The sequence below is a fragment of the Erinaceus europaeus genome, chromosome 1 (genome assembly GCF_950295315.1).
Source record: "Erinaceus europaeus chromosome 1, mEriEur2.1, whole genome shotgun sequence".
NCBI lineage: Eukaryota > Metazoa > Chordata > Mammalia > Eulipotyphla > Erinaceidae > Erinaceus > Erinaceus europaeus.
Genome location: NC_080162.1, coordinates 76343816 through 76358520, shown reverse-complemented (window position 1 = coordinate 76358520; position 14705 = coordinate 76343816). Strand labels below are relative to the sequence as shown.

The 14705-nt window shown below is 41.5% G+C and overlaps 1 protein-coding gene across 6 annotated transcripts in view; it reads left to right on the top strand.

Annotated features, from left to right (window-relative positions):
* CDK5RAP1 (CDK5 regulatory subunit associated protein 1) overlaps positions 1 to 13840 on the top strand; it is a 221811-nt gene extending 207971 nt beyond the window's left edge. For all 6 annotated transcript variants that reach the window (XM_060188515.1, XM_060188473.1, XM_060188488.1 and 3 more), the window contains exons 13-14: positions 7409 to 7549; positions 13113 to 13840. In XM_060188515.1, the coding sequence (XP_060044498.1) occupies positions 7409 to 7549; positions 13113 to 13193 (222 nt within the window). In that variant the 3' untranslated portion in view covers positions 13194 to 13840. The remainder of the gene's footprint in view (positions 1 to 7408; positions 7550 to 13112) is intronic.
* Positions 13841 to 14705: the final 865 nt, after the last annotated feature.

The window sequence follows — 14705 nt, the reverse complement described above, 5'->3', positions numbered from 1 at the left end:
CATCTGGTCCAGGACTTTTATTTTTGGGAAGATTTTTGATAACTGTTTCAATTTCATTAGCTGTGATGGGCCTGTTCATGTTATCCACTTCCTCTTTACTTAGTTTTGGAAGTTGGTAGGTATCTAGGAAATCGTCCATTTCTTCTAGGTTCTCTAGCTTGGTGGCATATAGTTAGTTGTTCATAGAAGCCTCGCATGATATGTTGAATTTCTGCAGTGTCTGTTGTGATATCTCCTCTTTCATTTACTATATCCGATTTATTTGGGTCTTCTCCCTTTTTTGTTTTGTGAGTCTGGCTAAAGGTTTGTCAATTTTGTTTACTCTTTCGAAGAACCAACATTTCCTTTCATTGATCTTTTGTATGGTTTTCCTATTCTCAATGTTATTTATTTCTGCCCTAACTTTAGTGATTTCTGACCTTCTCGTTGCTTTAGGGTTCCTTTGTTGTTCTTCTTCTAGGTCTTTAAGGTGTGCAATCAGGCTGTTTATTTGTGCTTTTTCTTGTTTCCTAATGTGTGCTTGTATAGCTATGAACTTCCTTCTTAGAACTGCTTTAGCTGTGTCCCAAATATTTTGATAGCTTGTGTCTTCATTTTCATTGAACTCTCGAAACATTTTGATTTCTTCCTTGATTTCCTCTTTGACCCAGAAGTTGCTAAGGAGTGTACTGTTGAGCTTCCACATTTTGGGACTGTTACTAATCTTTTGTTGATTGTTAAGTGTTAGTTTAATTCCATTGTGGTCTGAGAAGATGCTTGGGATGATTTCAGTGCTCTTGAATTGGCTGATTCTGTCTTTGTGGCCTAACATATGGTCTATCCTTGAGAATGACCCATGTGGATTTGAGTAAAATGTGTATTCCAGTTTCTTGGGATGAATGACTCTGAAAATGTCCAATAGTTCTAGTTTATCTATCTCTTCATTTAGCTCCCTTATGTCTTTATTGATTTTCTGCTTGGATGATCTGTCAAGTTGAGAGAGTGGGGTGTTGAAGTCCCCTACTATGATTGTGTTGCTGTTAATATATTGCTGTAGCTCTTTCAGTAGAAGTTTGATGTATTTAGATGGCTTCTCATTGGGTGTATAGATGTTAATAATTGTTAAGTCCTCTTGATTGACTGATCCTCTGAGCATTAAGTAGTGTCCATTCCTATCTTTTTAAATCTTATCTATTTTAAAGTCTATCATGTCAGATATGAGAATAGCTGCTCCTGCCCTTTTTTGTGGGCCATTGGCTTGTATGATAGTTTTCCATCCTTTCACTTTAAGTCTGTGTTTGTCTTGTTGAGTTAGGTGGGTTTCCTGTAGACAACATATTGTTGGATTGTGTTTTCTGATCCATCTTCCTACTCTGTGTCTTTTAATAGGTGAATTGAGGCCATTGACATTTATTGATATCAAAGATTGAAGATATTTTAACGCCATTCTTGTAGAGTTTTAGAGTGTTCTGATATATGGCCTATTTGTGGTGGTCTGATTGTTTATAGGAGACCTTTCAGAACTTCTTTCATGGCAGGCTTGGTGATGGTTGATTCCTTCAACTGTTGCTTGTCTGAGAAGGTTTTGATGCCTCCATCTAGTCTGAATGACAGTCTAGCAGGATATAGTATTCTTGGGGAAAGCCTTTCTCATTGAGCACTCAATAGATATCTTGCCATTCTCTTCTGGCCTGTAGTGTTTGTATGGAGAAGTCTGCTGCTAATCTTATGGGTTTTCCTTTGTAGGTGACTCTTTGTTTTTCTCTTGCAGCCTTGAGGATCCTTTCTTTATCCTTATTCCTTTCCATTCTAAGTATGATATGTCTTGGTGTCTTTAGGTCTTGGTTAATTCTGTTTAGGACCCTCTGGGCTTCTTGAATTTTTATGTCTTTGATGTTGTCTAGACGAGAAGTTTTCAGCTACTATGGCCTGGAAAATGCTTTCTTCCTCTCCTCTTTCTTCCTCTGATATGCCAATAATGCTTATATTGTTTCTTTTGAAGTCATCCCATAGGACTCTGTTGTTGTTTTCAGCATCTCTTAATCTCTTTTTGAGATCTCTTACTTCTTTTTTAGTTGTCTCTAATTCATCCTCAATCTTGCTAATTCTGTCTTCAGCCTCATAGATTCTATTCTCTCTGCCCTCTACTGTTTTCTGGAGTTCATCTATTTTGTTGCCCTGCTCTGATACTGTTTTAGCTTGTTCAACTAGTTGCATTCTTAGCTCAGCGATTTCAGCTTTCAGCTCTCTAATAACCATGAGATAATTAGTATTTTCTTCCATATTCTCATTTGTTGTTCCTGTATTTCTGATTACAATTTTTTCAAATTCTTTACTCACTCCTGTTATTATTTCCTTAGCCAATGTTTGGATGTTGAACTCGTTATTTTTTGCTTTACCCTCTGGAGGACTTTTAGCTGGACTCTTGTCCTGGTTCGATTCTCCAACATTTTTTCTTGTTGTTTTAACCATTTAAATATTATGTTATGAGTTCCCTTTATCAGTACTTTTCAAATCATTGATCACTATTGCCTGGATTGACTTGTGTCTAAGTAAGTTAATTAAAGGGTTCACAGTGGTGGAAATTAACAGTTGTTTCAATCCCTGAGTTGGAGCTCAGTGGTTTAAAAGCCTCTTTTTTTTTTTTTTCTTCCCTGTAGGCTATGGGAGCCTGAGGGCTTTTAAACTATCAATAGGCTTCTCAGCTTAATCACTGACTCCTGAACCAAGAGATAAAGCAGGGTGTGGCAGAGGTAATCCAGTGGTTATGCAAAGAGACTTTCACAGCCCCTCAGCTATGCCACCGAGTTATAGGTCTTCTTCTGAGTTTCCTGGTTAGATCTCTGTCCCCTGGTGTCCCTCCCTGTCGCTGCTCCAGATTCTGAGGGTAGTAGCAGTGGAGACTCAGAGTTGCACTTGGTGAGTCTCTGGGGAGTCCTCTCCTCCCTTAAGCTGTCCCCTTGTTGGTGGAGCAGACTGGAGGTGGTGTCTCAACTGATAAACTGCTGAACTGTTAGCAGTCACTTAATCTCTCCTTAGGCTCCTCTCTCCTCTCTGTCACCAGCCACACGTGTTTGTACTCACCGGTGATTTACTGGGTTCCTGTGGTCATTCTAGTCCTGTCTTGTTTCGGTCCCGGGTGGTCTCCTTTGGTATTCCTAGTTGATCCGGGAGAGGAGAGGAGAGAAAGCGATCTGGTGTTTATTTTCTACAGAATAGTGTACTACTCCTTTTTTATATCTTTATTTATTTACTTATTTATTTTTTGCCTCCAGGGTTACTGCTGGGGCTCAGTGCCTGCACTATGAATCCAGTGCTCTTGTGCCTATTTTTGGGGGGAGAGAAAGGGGAATAGGACAGAGAGAAGTTGAGAGGGGAAGGGAAGAGAAAGATAGACACCTGCAGACCTACTTTACCACTTGTGAAGCAACCCCCCTGCAGGTGGGGAGCCGGGGGCTCTAACTGGGATCCTTGTGCTGGTCCTTGTGCTTCGTACTCTGTGCGCTTAACCTGGTGTGCTACTGCCCAGCCCCCCTATCTTTAATTTCTTTTAATCAGACATTTTGTAGTTTTCAGCACACAGATCTTAAATATATATTGTTTGATTTATACATAAGTATTTGGGATAGGGATGTTTCTGTGACTTGGCCCAGATGTGGCATATGAATGTGGGTACTGAATTGATGAAATACTCAAAAGCTGTTTGCATCACTGAGTGTTTTGCAGGTTAGGATATCATCTGTGGTTTTGGAGAACTATATGCTACATACATGCTTATTTATTTTTTATTGAAACAATTTATCAAGGCAAAGTAATACAGGCTCATTATGAACAAACTGGGAATATATCTTAACTGCATGAAGAGCATACAGTGATTAAGACCCCATATATTAGCTGTAGCTCATATTTTGACATTTTTAATTCTTGCCACTTTCTTTAAATATATGCAATTCTCAATGTATCGCTTGTGGCTGTGTGCTTATCTTATGCACATACATGTTTATTAGCAATCCGTATTCTGTCTAGTAGTAATTAGATCTTATTCCCAGCTTTCTGGCACAGAATAATATACTTGTCTTTTTTCTTTTTATTTGACAAAAATAAAATTATTTTTACCAGTACACTGCTCAACTTTGGCTAATGGTGGTACTGGGGATTGAATCTGAGAGCTCAGAGCCCCAGGCATGAAAGTCATTTGTATGACCATTATGTTTTCTCCCCAGCTACCCAAATATAATTTTTTTTTATTTTGCCTTGAGGGTTATTGCTGGGGCTCGGTGCACGAATCCACTGCTCCTGGATGCTGTATTTTCCCCTTCTTGTTGCCTCCCCATTTTATTGTTGTGGTTATTATTATTGTTGTTATTGCTGTCATTGCTGTTGGATAGGACAGAGAGAAATTAAGAGGGGAGGGGAAGACAGAGGGGGAGAGAAAGATAGACACCTGCAGGCCTGCTTCACCGCCTGTGAAGTGACCCCCCTGCAGCTGGGGACCCGGGGGCTCAAACCGGGATTCTTGCGCCAGTCCTTGCACTTCGTGCCATGTGTGCTTAACCCACTGTGCTACCGCCTGACCTCCTCAAATAGAATTTTTTAACAGGAAAACACAAGTTATTAGAAATTTATATAATAAAAACCAATGCACTATAGGAAAAAAATTGATAATGCTTATTTTTTTCCCCAGTGTGCATGTTCTCTCTCTTTCTTTTTTTCCCCCCATCATACCACTGCTCAACTCTGACTAATAGTGGTGCAGGGGATCCACCTTGGGCCCTTGGGGTCTCAAGCATGACAGTCTTTTGCTAACCATTATGTTACCTCCTCCCACTTTCCAGTACTCTCTCTACCTCTTCCCATCTTTTCCTCCCCAGAATCCTTTGCTTTGCTGCAATACAGCTATATTTGTTTTTAGAACAAATAAATAAAGTTACTCCAAGGTTGCTAATTTGCCCATGCTTTTATTAGCTCCACAGAGAACCAAAATAAAATCTCGCTTACCTGTCAAACATGAGCCATTACTCATTTGCAGTTAGTAAATAAATGGATTTTTCAGAGATACTAGTTGAAATTCTTTGCTATAGTCATGGCCAGCTGAAAGTACTACGTCACTGAAAAACTTCCAGAGTGGCAGGGAAGATGATGTTTCTGTATTCATACCCAGTTTATGCCTACTGTATGCACTTATTAGGCAAATTCAGAGGCAATGGGGTTTGGCGTAGAGAAATTTGCATTATTATGGCAGATGGAGTCTATTTCAGCTGCCTTACACTTTATAATTACTATTGTGGCTGTGCTTAGAGGGGAAACCTGTGATTTCCCAGGCTTTGATAAAGCAGGCTTTGTGCATTAACCGGTGTCTTCATCTGCCATCCAATGTTAAATTGATCACTGTTATTGCTATAAAACAAGTTTGCAGATCCTCTTGTACTGGTCATTTCTTTCTTCTTCTTCTTCTTTTTTTTTTTATAAATATTTATTTATTCCCTTTTGTTGCCCTTGTTGATGCTGGTCATTTCTGTTTTGAGCTAGCAAAAAAAAAAAAAAGGTTAAACTATGATTATGGGTAGGTCACACAAAGAAGCTCAGTCAGCTGCTTAGCTTGCTTGGAGAGAACATTGTTATAACAGTCTATATGAGGGGAGGGTCCGTGTCGTCATCCCCCCGCCCCTTAACTCAGATCACGCACTCTGGTTTCCTCTTCATTAAGGCAAGTAACCCAGGCAAAGCAACCCCAGAAAATTATCAAGTGGTTACTGTGAGACTGAGTAAAGTGAAAGCTGATTCACTTGGTGCATTGCCCGTATGTCCTTAGCTTCAGACCTTTTGTAGGTCCATTCTTATAGAAAGTGATTTTGAAATTAAAAAATATTATTTATTTATTTTTACCAGAACATTGCTCAGCTCTGGCTTATGGTGGTATAGGGGATTGATCCTGGGACTTTGGAGCCTCAGACGTGAGAATCTCTTTGCATAGCCATTATGCTAGCTCCCCCTGCCTTTAAAAAAACATTCTTTAACACAGAGTCTATGAAATGTTCCTGAGATATTTTTTTATATAAGTCTTTTTATTTATAATTATTTTTAAAAGATTTTATTTATTTATTTATTAATATGGGGGGGGTCAGAGCCATCACTCAGGTACACGTGATGCCAGGGATAGAACTCAGGACCTCATGCTTGAGACTTTACCTCCTGGACCATTATTATTTTTAGTATTAGTTCTTATCTATGTATGAGAGAGAAGAGGAGGAGGAGGAGGAGGAAGGGGAGAGCAGGGGAAGAGAGATGCTCTGGCATATGTGGTGCCAAGGATTGAATTTACCACATGCTGGAGAGCCCAGTGACTTACCCACTGTGCCATCCCCTGTGCCACAATGAAAGCTTACGGCTCTCTTCATTAAAGAGCCCCCTCCCCCCTGCCCCTGCTTGAAGAATCAGGAACATCTTCAGTCACTGGTCTACAGTCAGATGTCCTGGGGGTTTCTGGTTCCTTGGTATTTGAGACAAATAGAGGAAGACAACCCTGTTCGTCCTTCCTTCCTCCCTCCCTTCCCTCCTTTCCTTTCCTTTCCTTTCCTTTCCTTTCCTTTCCTTTCCTTTCCTTTCCTTTCCTTGTCCCCCTATCCCTTTTCCTTCCTTCCTTCCTTCCTTCCTTCCTTCCTTCCTTCCTTCCTTCCTTCCTTCCTTCCTTCCTTCCTTCCTTCCACCAGAGCACTGCTCAGCTGTGGCTTCTGGTGGTGTGAGAGATTCAACCTGGGTCCTTTGGAGCCTCAGGCATGAGGTTTTGCAGAGCCATTATGCTATCTCTCCAGCTCTATTCTTTAGTTTAGAGTGAAATATAGAGAGAGTGAGAAAGGGAGAGCAGACAGACAGACAGACAGAATGGAGATGCACCACTGCACCACTGCACCTTCCATTGAGTTCTCCTGGGCCACCCAGCTGTTCTTTAAGGCTCAGCTCAGCTCAGCTCAGCTCAGCTCAGCTCAGCTCAGCTCAGCTCAGCTCAGCTCAGCTCAGCTCAGCTCAGCTGTCCTCTCCTGCAGGAAGCCCTAGCTCTTTTTTTTTTTTTTTTTTTAAGATTTTATTTATTTATTAATGAGAAGGGTAGGAGGAAAGAGAGAGAGAGAGAATGAGAATCATACATCACTCTGGTACATGTACTGTCAGGAATTGAACTCATGACCTTATGCTTGAGAGTCCACTGTTTTTATCTACTGTGCCACCTCCCAGACCACACATTCTTGAGATTCTGAGGTACGCCTTAACTGCCCTTGGTAAAATAGCAGTAAGCACACATTCTTCAGTGATTACTTGATTAAAGAATGCTCTGAATGTTCTGTGAGTAAGAACCTTGGGGATCTGAAACAAAGAATGCATAATTTCTGCCTTCCAAAAATGCCAAACCTATCCTTCTCTGTTCATTCTGTAGCTTAGTAAGCGCTCTTCCACTGACCTGTGTGGCCGAAATGATGGAAACCTGAAGGTGATCTTCCCCGATGTAGAGATGGAGGATGCCACCAACTCTGGGCTCAGAGTCAGAGCTCAGCCTGGGGACTATGTTCTGGTGAAGGTAAGGTGTCTTGGGTAAAACTTTGGCTTACACTGAGCAATGGGCATTGGATTGGATCATTTGTAATGAAAGTTTTTCTTAGAAAAACTCTTTAGTAAAACAGAAATCTGTTTTAAACCTGAACGGTGGAGGGGCACCTTGAATGGATTTTTAAGCTTCTCACTGATGCCCCCCCCCCCCCTTCCTGGAAGCCCATTTTTGGAAATATGGTGAGGTTGAGTTTTTAGTTTCCTGCTGCAAAGAAAGTAGGAAGTGTAGGTGTTTGGAGTGAGCTGGTAGGTATTTTTCTTTTTCAGAGGTGGTCATGTCTTTGTTTAAAATTTCTTTATTGGGGGATTAATTATTTATAGTTGACAGTAAAATACAATAGTTTCTATATGCATAGTATTTCCATATAACAATATAACCTCCACTAGGTCCTCCTCTGCCATCATGTTCCAGGACCTGATCCCTCTCCTCCGCCCCAGAGTCTTTTAGTTTGATGCAATACACCAACTCCAGTGATCATGTCCTTTGATAAGTCTGTTGTCCCCCGGTATTCTTTTTTTTTTTAATTTTTAAAAAGGAAACATTGATTAAACCATAGGATAAGAGGGGTACAACTCCACACAGTTCCCACCACCAGAACTCTGTATCCCATCCCCTCCCCTGATAGCTTTCTTATTCTTTTTTTTTTTTTTCTTTATTGGGGAATTAATGTTTTACATTCAACAGTAAATACAGTAGTTTGCACATGCATAACATTCCCCAGTTTCCCATATAACAATACAACCCCCACTAGGTCCTCTTATCATCCTTCATGGACCTGTATTCTCCCCACCCACCCCAGAGTCTTTTACTTTGGTGCAATACGCCAATTCCATTTCAGGTTCTACTTGTGTTTTCTTTTCTGATCTTGTTTTTCAACTTCTGCCTGAGAGTGAGATCATCCCATATTCATCCTTTTGTTTCTGACTTATTTCACTCAACATGAATTTTTCAAGGTCCATCCAAGATCGGCTGAAAATGGTGAAGTCACCATTTTTTACAGCTGAGTAGTATTCCATTGTGTATAAATAGTACAACTTGCTCAGCCACTCATCTATTGTTGGACACCTGGGTTGCTTCCAGGTTTTGGCTATTACAAATTGTGCTGCCAAGAACATATGTGTACACAGATCTTTTTGGATGGATGTGTTGGGTTCCTTAGGATATATCCCCAGGAGAGGAATTGCAGGGTCATAGGGTAGGTCCATTTCTAGCCTTCTGAGAGTTCTTCAGACTGTTCTCCACAGAGGTTGGACCAATTGACATTCCCACCAGCAGTACAGGAGGGTTCCTTTGACCACACACTCTTTCCACCATTTGCTGCTGTTACCTTTTCTGATGTATGACATTCTCACAGGAGTGAAGTGATATCTCATTGTTGTCTTGATTTGCATTTCTCTTGACAATCAGAGACTTGGAGCATTTTTTCATGTGTTTGTCTGCCTCTTGGATCTCTTCTGTGGTGAATATTCTGTCCATGTCCTCCCCCCATTTTTAGATGGGTTTATTTGTTGTCTTGTTGTTGAGTTTGGCAAGCTCTTTATATATGTTGGTTATTAAACTCTTATCTGATGTATGGCATGTAAAGATCTTCTCCCATTCTGTGAGGGGTCTCTTGGTTTGGGTAGTGGTTTCTTTTGCTGTGAAGAAGCTTTTTAATTTGATGTAGTCCCATAGGTTTATACTTGCTTTAGTCTTTTTTGTAATTGGATTTGTTTCATTGAAAATGTCTTTAAAATGTATGCGGAAAAGAATTCTGCCAATATTTTCCTCTAAGTATTTGATAGTTTGTGGTCTAACATCCAAGTCCTTGATCCACTTGGAATTTACTTTTGTATTTGGTGAAATACAGTGATTCAGTTTCATTCTTCTGCATGTTTCAACCCATTGTTTCTAACACCATTTGTTGAAGAGACTCTGCTTTCCCCATGTAATAGTCTGGGTCCCTTTGTCAAAGATTAGATGTCCATAGGTGTGGGGCCTCACTTCTGGGCTCTCAATTCTATTCCACTGGTCAGTGTGTCTATTCATGTTCTAGTACCAAGAAGTTTTGATGACAGTGGCCCTATAATACAGTTTGAGATCTGGGAGTGTGATGCCTCCGATTCTGTTCTTTTTTCTCAAGATTGTTTTGGCAATTCTAGGTCTTTTCTGGTTCCAGATAAACATTTGTAGCATTTTTTCTATTCTCTTCTTTTTTTTTTAATATTTATTTATTTATTCATTCCCTTTTGTTGCCCTTGTTGTTTATTGTTGTAGTTATTGTTGTTATTGATGTCGTTGTTGTTGGATAGGACAGAGAGAAATGGAGAGAGGAAGGAAAGACACAGGGGGAGAGAAAGACACCTGCAGACCTCCTTCACCACCTGTAAAGCGACTCCCCTGCAGGTGGGGATCCAGGGGCTTGAACTCAGATCCTTAGGCCAGTCCTTGCACTTTGCGCCACCTGCGCTTAACCTGCTGCGCTACCGCCTGACTCCCAGCTTTCCTATTCTTTAACCCTCTGGGAGTATGGACCCAAGGTCATTGTGGGATGCAGAAGGTTGAAGGTCTGGCTTCTGTAATTGATTCCCCGCCGAACATGGGCGTTGGCAGGTTGATCCATACTCCCAGCCTGTCTCTCTCTTTCCTTAGTGGGAAAAGGCTCTGGGGAAGCAGAGCTCCAGGACACGTTGGTGGGGTTGTCTGTCCAGGGAAGTCTGGTCGGCATCACGCTAGCATCTGGAACCTGGTGGTTGAAAAGATAGTTCTAACATACAAATTGTTGAACAGTCATGGACCTAAAGGCTGGAATAGTGCAGATGAAGAGTTGGGGGCACTCTCCATTTTGTAGATTGCTAGTAGGCATATTTTAGTTATATTCCAAAGGGCCTGTGGCTATACTAGTTTTTTTTTTTTTTCCTTTTTCTTTTTCCCCTTAGCCTGAAATCTGATATGCAGTTGGATCCAAGTTATTGTCTGGGGAGATGATATCATGGCTAGAAAAGGACCAGAAAGCTGGATTAAGGAAGAGAGTAGCTCCCTAATATGGGAAAGGAGTATAAATATTGTTAACTGTAAACCCCATCGATTTGATGTGATCTGGGGCCCATGATCAGCTTACGAGCCAGCCTATGTGACCTCTGCATCCCTATAGATCTGGCCTCACATTCTGTGGTCATGAGTAGGAACATTCAAGCTGCCCCACTATCTACCCATCTTCCTCAGGTATAGCATAGAATTTGTTGTCCATCCTCCATTTGGAGGATGGAACATTCTCTACCATTGTTGATCCAAGTTGAGGGCATGGTCCTATGGAGGTCCACAAAGGGTCTATTGTGTTGTTCCTCATAGAAATGACTGGTAACAATGGAGAGAAGGATTTATTTGAGGACTAGGCCCATCATGTCTATTTGGGAATCTCAGGACTCCCTGATTATGGCCCCAGCTGATGGGGTGGCCCTGATAGTGACTAAAGAGTCATCATTAAAGTATGCCAGTCTCTTATCCTTATTCAGATTTTGCAGTCCTTGCTTTGATAATAAGGTTAGCTTTGGCGTGAGTGAGAGAACTGTAATAGGAAGTAGGTGAGGAGGGTATCTAAGTCTAAGAAGACACTATTTCATTATGAACTTTGTACTGACTCACTACAGACTATTGTGTATTTTTGCTTACAGGTATATATTTTGCCCTAATTTATGGATACATGCTCTATCTTACAGGACCTGGTCTATATCTAGGTTTTGGGACTTTGTTAGGAAGTGAATCTCCTGGAATAGAATTAGAGGATACTATGAAACGAAAGGTCTCACTTGAGTAATGAGGGTGAAGTGTTGACATTCCATGCCTGATGTCTCTGGACACAGTCTGAAGTGAAGCATGCTAAGGTGGTACTCATTGTGTTGATTATTAGGTTGGGATCGGCGGATGCACTATCATTTGGTATGAATTGAGAGAAGCATGCAGGAAAGTGAGCCCCATCCTAGAGGTTCCAGGATTGGGGGAAATATAGGCCCTGTAGAGCAAGCGAGAGGTTCCTGCTCTCTTAGGGTTTAAGAAGACAATAGATAGTTGTTGCTATAATCATATTATTTGGCAATTGGGTTAACTTTGAAATATCCCTTTGTTAGGATTTGCTGTATCATATACAACGTCACCATAATTTATGTTCTCCCTGGTCTAAGCTTTTAAGGGAGTCAACATTTCAAAGACTCAGCCTATATATTAAAAAGACTCCGTTTGTGATTTAAAAAGTTTGAGACATTCAATCAATTTTCCTCCTCATATTAATTCGTGATTTATATGACTACAAATTAATAGGAATGTACATAAACACCATTCCCACCACCAAAAGACTGTCCCATCCCATCCCGTCCCGTCCCCCCATCCCCTCCCCCCGTGAAGTTGAATATCCACCCTCACCCTCACCCTCACCCTCACCCTCACCCTCACCCTCACCCTCACCCTCACCCTCTGTCCTCTGGCATTCTGAACTTACATGTGCTCCTGTGTTGCTGGGTCCTTTTCCTAGACTAGCAGATCTGCCTCACCTTCTACTCTGCTTTCTGTCCTTGCTCTCAGTGTCACCTTTGTCTTGAATCATTGCAGCCATGATTCATGACTGGCAGCTGAGAAGGTTTCCCAAAGGTTTGTTTGCCTAGCTATTCTTTGAATCTTCAGGTTCTTTTCTGGATATTAAACTCCTCAGACAGGCCTTCTGTAACCACTGCAGTGCTTTCATAGTTTCCCTCCACCTGACTCCTGTCAGTGTCACATTAGCCTATTTTACTTCTTAGCACTTGTCAGTTCCTGGAAACAGCTTTGTTAATATATTTATCATCTGTTTGCTTCTCCTGAGACCTCATCTTTGAAGATAGGTATCAAATCTGGTTTATTGAACCCCAGTACCCAGGACAGTTTCCAAAGTAGAATAAATACTCAGTAAATAGTTTCTTGACAGCTTGTTTGGAGGTTCTAGCAGGGGAGCACAACTAACTGTAAACCCTCAATCTAAGACTAGTCTGTCTCTGCTGGGTTGAGCAGGAGGGATGCACATGGAGTGTAAAGGAGGAAGGGGGCCCCTACCTAGCCAGCAGTGGGGTGACAGATGTTGTAGTCAGATCACCCTCACATTCAATAAATATTTCCTAAGGGACTTTTCTCATGGTTAGAAGAGGTGAGACCACTGGTAACTTCACAGTCGCAGCTTTTAGCTCTCAGAGAGGAAGGAGACTCTTCCATTGTATTTTGACTGTAGACACCCTAAGGAGGGGCTTGCTTGACTTCCTGGATCACAGCTTACCCTTAGGATAGGAAGTCAGAGTCTCTTTTGAGCAGCTCACACCTAAAACCAGGGGGAAGAGCCATCTTCCAAGAGAAAAGGAATGGTGGCTGTTGGGGACTGACCTACCCTGAACTTAATGAACTATATACATTACTGTTGCGTCAGATGTATTTCTTCCTTTACTGGGGGCACTTAGGAGACATGCCCCTTCCCTGGAGGCTCCACACTATGTATAGTCCTGCTTACTTTGCCTTCTGGCTGGTTTCCTTTCAGATCACATCTGCCAGTTCTCAAACACTTAAAGGACATGTTCTGTGCAAGACCACACTAAAGGATTCCTCAGCATATTGCTGATCCGAACAGATGGCCTCAAGAGCTGGTGTGGACAGTTTTCCCTGACAGGAAGAGACAGAGGATTGGTCAGTAAGGAAAGAAGTCACAGAGCTGCGGAGACAGACTACCAGTGGTGAAGCAAGTTGTGTCGAATGGAAGATACTACTCTTTGTTGGACCTGAGTAGCTTTTACCATCACTAAAACTTAACAAACACGGCTCCTTTGGCTTTGTTTGAGTTTATTTTTGATTTGGTTTGCAATTCTGAGATTCTGAAATTCCCAAGTTAGTTTCTTTTGTGGATACTGCTAACCTTTTGGTTTTTCTCTCCTGGACCCTAAGAACTAAAGACTGAAGGAGACAAAGGTGGAGAGAACTATTTGCTTGTAAAATCTGCTTTGGATCATTTTAATGATTTCATTTAACTGCATTGCCTCAGCTTTCTGCCTCTTTATTTTGTATTCATGTTTTGCCAGAGGATTATTCTCATAGACCAGTTTTTTAGCTGGAAATTAACTCATTGTCTTCAGGTCTGACGCACATCGAAATTTTGGAGAATATTACTTTTGAATAGACTCCGGGCATTTATTCTTGGCCCCCTCACTGCTGAAATTATGTCATACTGTGGGTAATATGAAGAAAAATTTATAAAATGGATCATGTAGAATATTTGGATGACCTGAGAGTTGGCGTAGTAGTAGAGCAAGTGACTTGCAAGGATGAGGCCTGAATTTGATCCCTAGCACTACCTATGCTGCAGTGATTCTTTAATCCCCCTCTGTCATAAATGAATCTAAAAAAATCAACTAAAAGAATTTGGAGCAGGACTTTTAGTTGAAGTCTGCACTCCATTGCTTAAGAGTTATATTAGCTCTACTCTTACATTGTGCTTATTTTCTGTACTTTGGTTTTCTCACATGACATGGGGATAATAACAATGCTTGGGAGTTGGGTGGTAGTGCAGTGGGTTAAGCTCAGGTGGTGCAAAGTGCAAGGACCGGCATAAGGATTCTGGTTTGAGCTCCCGGCTCCCCACCTGCAGGGGAGTCGCTTCATAGGCGATGAAGCAGGTCTGCAGGTGTCTCTCTCCCTCCTCCTCTCTGTCTTCCCCATCTCTTACCATTTCTCTCTGTCCTATCCAACGACATCAATAACTACGGCAATAAAACAAGGGCAACAAAAGGGAATAAATAAATATAAACAAGTAACAATGCTTACCCGTGGAGTTCAGTGAGATTAGACTTTGGGAAGCGTTTGGCACTGTCTGATTTTTGTGTTCTAGGATAAGCAGAGGAGCTTTATTGTATGCCTGTCTGGCTATGTTTTATTTTTGAATATCCATAATCTTTATAATAGGTGAGAACTTTGCTGTAACTTTTGGAATACAAAGGAAAATTATGTCATAGGACCTGCAGGAGTCTGAAAAGCTGATTGGAGGAAAGTGCAAAACCTGCTGCTGTGTGCCGCCCCCGCCCCCCACCCTGCTCTCGTGCTGTATAAGCCAAGTCCCCACCTTCAGAGGAGAAGCTTCACA